This window comes from Rhinopithecus bieti, unplaced genomic scaffold (assembly GCF_001698545.2).
Source record: "Rhinopithecus bieti isolate Rb0 unplaced genomic scaffold, ASM169854v2 scaffold_63, whole genome shotgun sequence".
NCBI lineage: Eukaryota > Metazoa > Chordata > Mammalia > Primates > Cercopithecidae > Rhinopithecus > Rhinopithecus bieti.
Genome location: NW_016802972.1, coordinates 662,052 through 668,598, shown reverse-complemented (window position 1 = coordinate 668,598; position 6,547 = coordinate 662,052). Strand labels below are relative to the sequence as shown.

Genomic DNA, 6,547 nt, shown 5'->3' with positions numbered 1-6,547 from the left:
GGGTGGGGTGGGCGGAGAAAAGTCCGGAGCTTCCGTCTAGGAATCTGTGGGTATCTGGGAGGTGAATCTGGGCAGTTTACCCCAGATTGAGGATGGGGAGAGCCTGGGGTATTCTACACTCTGATAACAGGGGAAGAGTTGGGACCTCTCCAAGCTAACACCACGGACAAGGAGTGCCTGACCTTTCCAAGGAGCTCCAGTGTGTGGGGATGGCAGAGGAGAGGGCTTCGGTATCCCCCCCTTCTCCCTGGGCTAGGGGAGGGACCCTGAGGAAGCGGTAGAGGAGCAAGACCGCGAAGCAGTTCTTGGGCTCCTCTTGAGCTGCTGCAGGGAGACAGGCCATGAGTAGAGGACTGGCCCCCAGATACACAGGACGGGGTGACCTCCTTGTACCCCTGGGGAAGAGGGCAGGCTCTAGCTGTCTATGGGTGGAGGGAGCTGCTGGGAGTCTCCCAGGCCAGGGCCCCAGTGGGCTCATCTGATCCTGCCACCATCCACCCACAGCCCTCGGCGTTGCTGACGCCCCCAATGTCGTCGAGCAGCCGGGGGCCGGGGGCCGGAGCGCGCCGACGCCGAACCCGCTGCCGCCGCTGCCGGGCCTGTGTGCGAACTGAGTGCGGGGATTGCCACTTCTGCCGAGACATGAAGAAGTTCGGGGGGCCCGGGCGCATGAAGCAGTCGTGCCTGCTCCGGCAGTGCACTGCCGTGAGTTCTGCCCCCACCTTTGGGCTCTGCCCACCCTTCCCAATACCTCCCTGGGATGGCTGGTGACTGCCTCCCAGCCTGTACTGTGGAGTGGCTGTTTGTTCACTAGCTCATTTCCTCGCTTCATTCACTAGTTTGTGTCAATGTCCATTGATGTTCTCAGCTCCAAGCTAGGGGCAGTGTCCAGGTGCACAGAAGGATCTGACCTAGTCCCTACTTTGAGGCTCTTCCCAGCTCTCAGAGTCACACCCCCACAGAATGCCCAACTCCTGCTTTACCACCCCCCAAGAGGTCTCTGTGCAGGAGGGGGCCCATCCCCAGAGATGGCCCCCTTCCAACAGGTCTTGCCCTTCTCTGGCCGGTTCCTCACCAAGGGTGGTCTTGGATTTGAGGCCAAGCTCACCCTTTATGTGACCTTGAGCAAATCATGTTGAATGAACCTCAGGTTCCTTCTCTGTAAAATGTTTCCTTTGCTGAGTTGTAAAGATTAAACAATGGCATGGACGCGAATGTGTCTACCACAAGGCCCAGCACACAGTAGGGATTAGGGAAGCATGGGTTTCCGCCCTGCCTTCCTCATCCTTTGAGCGTCCCTGGGCTCCAGAGCACGGCCCTTCCCCAGCAGCCTTGAGGAGCCAGCTGCATCCTGTGTCCCCCTCCCCACTCTGCCACCTCCCTCTCTTCCTCCTGCTGCTCTTTCCTGGTTGGTCTCTTCACCCTTCAGCCCCTCACTTCTTTTCTTTTCTCCCCCAACCCCTTGTCTCACTCTTTCTTCTCCCACTACCTGCATCTTCCTTGATTCTGCCGCATCCTTGTTATGACTCAGTTCTACCACTGTCTTCCCCAAAGTCACACTGCCTGAGGCTGCGCCCACTTCCCCAGGACTAGTGACTTCCCTAGTGTTCCCAGGGGGTCTTGCCAAAACCGGGTTCATTGTGGGATTCAGAGCAACCCTTGGACTGCTCATGGAGCAACCTCGGTATCACCCCAAGCTGTCTTCCCCACCCTCTGAGTGTTACTGTCCTCTCCAGAGCCAGCTGTAATTTCAGGGTCACACTGGCCCTGGGTCCAGCTATAACAGTCACAGGTTATAACAGCTACATATCAGTGTCTCTCATGTATCATCTTGCTCTCCCAAGAGTCCTGCGAGGGAAAGATTCTGAGCCCCACTCTGCAGATGCAGAAATGGAGACTTAATGAGGTTAAATTAGTTGCTTGAGGTCACACTCCCAAAAGGAGCAAACTCAGGATCAGACCCAGCTTGGCCCATGGGTGCTGCACCTCATCTGGCAGCTGGCCAGGGTCCCTAGAAGGAAGGGTCTTTCCCCTGTTGTTAGCTTTCGGGGCCCCTGATGTTCCCTCTCCCCCAACAGCCCGTGCTCCCACACACAGCTGTGTGCCTCTTGTGTGGGGAGGCTGGGAAGGAGGACACGGTGGAGGGAGAGGAAGAGAAATTTGGTTTGAGCCTCATGGAGTGCACAATCTGCAACGAGATCGTCCACCCTGGCTGCCTGAAGGTGATGGCCCTGGGACCTCGGCAACTGGGGTGGGGCAGATTGTCAGGGAGCAGGGAGTGGGGGGGCACCCTGGCTCTGGGCTTCCTGGCCAACCCCCCACTCGCTGCCCTCTTGCCTACAGATGGGGAAGGCTGAGGGTGTCATCAATGCAGAGATCCCCAACTGCTGGGAGTGCCCTCGCTGCACCCAGGAAGGCCGCACCAGCAAGGTAGGGGCTGGGCTGGGTTGAGCTATGGGTAGGTGGTGGGTCGGGGAGCTTTGCAGGTCCTCACCCCCAGCTTCCCTCCCGCCTAGGATTCAGGTGAGGGGCCTGGCCGCCGTAGGGCCGACAACGGCGAGGAGGGCGCCAGCTTGGGGAGCGGATGGAAGCTGACAGAGGAGCCGCCGCTTCCACCGCCCCCGCCTAGGCGCAAGGGCCCCCTGCCTGCCGGCCCCCCTCCAGAGGACGTGCCTGGGCCCCCCAAACGAAAGGAAAGGGAGGCAGGGAATGAGCCCCCCACCCCAAGGAAAAAGGTGAGCCACGGAGCACGCTCACTAGGCCTGGCCTTAGGAATTCTGGGAGCTGTAGTCCTGGCTGGTTCTGTGGGGGGTGTGTGGGCCTGGGAGCGGTGCTCCGTGGGTTCCCCCAAGGGCTGTTGGGAGATGTAGTTCAGGAGTTGGGTGGTGGGGGAGGATAGAGCATGCTCAATGCGGGGGAGTGGGGGACAGGTGAGGTGAGCTGGCACTGCTGGAAGCTTTGGGAGCCCTGGGTGGGTTAGGGAGGCAGAAGAGAGCATGCTCAGATCATCCCTGCACGGGAGGAGGGAGGGGCTGGAGAGGGCCTGAGCGGAGGAAAGAGAAGATGGAGCATGCTCAGTGGGCTAGGCTGCTGGGTGCAAGGTGAGCATGCTCAGAGTTATCCCTGGGATGGGGGCTTCTGGGACTTGTAGTCTAAGAGGAGGGCATGGACCTTAGATTTCTGACCCATGGGGGCCTAATGGGGTCTCTCCCTTCCCCCATATCTCCCTCTCACCCTGGTAGGTGAAAGGAGGCCGAGAGAGGCACCTGAAGAAGGTGGGTGGAGACGCCTGCCTCCTCCGAGGATCGGACCCAGGCGGCCCGGGCCTGCTGCCCCCCAGGGTTCTGAATCCGAGCCAGGCTTTCTCATCCTGCCACCCTGGGCTCCCTCCCGAGAACTGGGAGGTGTGCCGGGGACCTCCTCCCTCCCCTTCCCACCTTCCCTTGCCCCACCCTTCACCCTGGAGCCTGAGGCCTGTCCCTTCCTGCTCACCTTGTTCTGTCCCAGCCCCACTTGGCTACGGTGGGCGTCTGGACCCCTGAGATTAGTTGGGTGGGAGGGTGGGTTGTGTCCAGGCCACAGGAGCCCCCAACTTCCCAAAAACCCTTAGGGCTCATCTGACCTACTTGCCTCATCTTTCCAAGCCTTACAGGGGAGAGAACTGAGTTCAAATTTCTGTCTGTTTACTCTTTGTATGGTCCTAGAAGCTTGTTGGCCACCCTGAGCCTTTTTTTGTTGTTGTTGTTGTTGTTTTTCTTTTATTGAGATGGAGTCTGGCTCTGCCGCCCAGGCTGGAGTGCAGTGGCGCAATCTTGGCTCACTACAAGCTCCGCCTCCCAGGTTCACGCTATTCTCCTGCCTCAGCCTCCCGAATAGCTGGGACTACAGGCGCCCACCACCACGCCCGGCTAATTTTTTTGTATTTTTAGTAGAGACGGGGTTTCAACATGTTAGCCAGGATGGTCTCGATCTCCTGACCTCGTGATCCGCCTGCCTCGGCCTCCCAAAGTGCTGGGGCCTTAGTTTCTTTATCCATGAAGTGGACATGCTGCTGTCTGCCTTGCCTCCTTATTCTGCAGAACTGTATATATCTAACGAGGTTCTGAAAGGCAGTGAGCTTTGTAAGCTATAAAATTTACCTAGATTCAAGGGAAATAAGGCCCAGAGAAGTTTGAAGACTTGTCCAAGTCACACAGTAAAGCCAGAATTGAGATATTACTTGGCACGGACACGCAACACAGGAGTCCGCCTGATTGGTCCAAATCCTGCCTTTGCTGTTTGTCAGTTTGTAACCTTGGACAAGTCACTTCGTGCCTTTAAGCCTCGGTTTCCTCATGTCTGAAAAGAGTGGTCCAGGTCAGCACTGCGTTAGGACTGTGAGGACAGAGTGAGTCAGCCGGTGTGGGGTGCTGCTCATGGGGCCAGTCACTGTTACCCTCGGTTGGTGGACAGATGCCTGCTCCAGCTGGTCTGGGTAGTAGATGATGAAGCAGGGGCTTCCCACAGCCATCCAGAGTGGAGGGCAAGTCAGGACTCAAAGCAGGTCTCTCATTTCTCCATTCCCTACTGCTTTTGGAACTGCCTAAGCCATGCAAATCCATAAGGGCTGGAAATTTAATTTAATTTTATTTTATTTTATTTTATTTTGAGACAGTCTCCCTCTGTCGCCCATACTGGAGTGCAGTAGTGCGATCTTGGTCCACTGCAGCCTCCACCTCCTGGGTTCAAGCAATTCTGCCTCAGCCTCCGGAGTAGCTGGGACAACAGACTGGTACCACCATGCCCAGTTAATTTTTATATTTTTAGTAGAGAAGGGGTTTCACCATGTTGGCCAGGATGGTCTTGATCTCTTGACCTCATGATCGTCCCGCCTTGGCATTCCAAAGTGCTAGGATTACAGGCATGCGCCACCACGCCCAGCTGGAAATTATTTTAATTAGCACCCTTCTGTTACCAATGAGGAAACTGAGGCCCAGGGCCTGCCAGTGGCTTTAGCAAGGTCTCCCACTGTCCGGAGCAGAGCCAGGGCTGGAACTCAGGACTCTCCCTTGGGCTGTTCATCCCCTGATGATTCCTCGGGGTAGGGAGGTGGGAAAATGTATCCCGGGCCCTAGAATAGCATCAACCCTGTCTCCCTGCAGAAACCAAAGCCGCCTTTGGCCTCTGCAGAGGGCCCAGCGGTGCCGTCCCCGTCCCCGCAGAGGGAGAAACTAGAGCGTTTCAAGCGGATGTGCCAGCTGCTGGAACGGGTGCCTGACACGTCCTCTTCCTCCTCGGACTCAGACTCCGACTCCGACTCTTCGGGCACATCGCTGAGTGAGGACGAAGCCCCCGGCGAGGCCCGGAATGGGCGACGGCCAGCCCGGGGCAGCTCTGGCGAGAAAGAGAACCGCGGGGGGCGGCGGGCTGTGCGCCCTGGCAGCGGGGGGCCCCTGCTCAGCTGGCCCCTGGGCCCCGCCCCACCACCCCGGCCTCCACAGCTGGAGCGGCACGTGGTGCGGCCCCCGCCTCGAAGCCCTGAGCCCGACACACTCCCCTTGGCTGCTGGATCCGACCACCCCCTGCCCCGGGCCGCCTGGCTTCGCGTCTTCCAGCACCTCGGGCCACGGGAGCTGTGTATCTGCATGCGAGTCTGCCGAACTTGGAGCCGCTGGTGAGTGGCCTGGACAGGCCTGCGTTCCGTGGCCAGCAGGCTTCCCGCTTGCTGGGTGACCTGCGGTAGGTCTCTGGCCCTCTCTGGGCCTTGCTTTTATATTGGGGATACTTCTCTAGCGTGTACAGATTACAGTGCATCCTTCTGTGTTTACCATGTGCAGGTTACTTTGCACTTATGGGCCTATTTAACCCCCCAGACAACTTTGAGGTAGAGGTTATTTTCCCCTTTTTCAGATGAAGCTGAGGCCCGAGGTCATGTGGAAGGGAAGCGGTGGTAGAACCAGGCCTTGGAACCTAGGCCCTTTAGCTCCCGTGCTTTTCCTCCTGATAGTAGCGATTATATTGAGTGTCTGGTGTGTGTCAGCCATAGCACTGAGCGCTGTACCGCATTGTCACTTCTCATACTGCCACTTCCGAAAACAGTCTGATGGTTGGTTCCATTCACATAGGAGAACGCCATGTGCTGGGCTGCCCCTGCCCTCGAAAGACAGCCAGGCTTGACCCTCCTGACTCAGTTCCTGCTTTCCTTCTGCCCTGGAGCCACCACTAACACCCTCTGCCCATCCCCCAGCCCCGCAGCCTCGATTAGAAATGTTGGTCATCGGCCGGGCGCGATGGCTCAAGCCTGTAATCCCAGCACTTTGGGAGGCCGAGACGGGCGGATCACGAGGTCAGGAGATCGAGACCATCCTGGCTAACACGGTGAAACCCCGTCTCTACTAAAAATACAAAAAAAACTAGCCGGGCGAGGTGGCGGGCGCCTGTAGTCCCAGCTACTCGGGAGGCTGAGGCAGGAGAATGGCGTAAATCCGAGAGGCGAAGCTTGCAGTGAGCTGAGATCTGGCCACTGCACTCCAGACCGGGCGACAGAGCGAGACTCCGCCACAAAAAA

The 6,547-nt window shown here is 58.1% G+C and overlaps 1 protein-coding gene across 3 annotated transcripts in view; it reads left to right on the top strand.

The window, feature by feature from the left end:
• The first annotated feature begins 28 nt into the window (after positions 1-28).
• Positions 29-6,547, top strand: part of FBXL19 (F-box and leucine rich repeat protein 19) — a 32,307-nt gene continuing 25,788 nt past the window's right edge. For 2 of the 3 annotated variants that reach the window (XR_001885823.1, XM_017873194.1), the window contains exons 1-7: positions 29-230; positions 505-705; positions 2,079-2,222; positions 2,344-2,430; positions 2,517-2,735; positions 3,243-3,404; positions 5,142-5,653. Coding sequence is in view for 2 of the 3 variants with exons in the window: in XM_017873194.1 (XP_017728683.1) it covers positions 210-230; positions 505-705; positions 2,079-2,222; positions 2,344-2,430; positions 2,517-2,735; positions 3,243-3,404; positions 5,142-5,653 (1,346 nt within the window). In the remaining variant the exon portion in view is untranslated. The remainder of the gene's footprint in view (positions 231-504; positions 706-2,078; positions 2,223-2,343; positions 2,431-2,516; positions 2,736-3,242; positions 3,405-5,141; positions 5,654-6,547) is intronic. The other variant, XM_017873328.1, reaches the window with a different exon arrangement.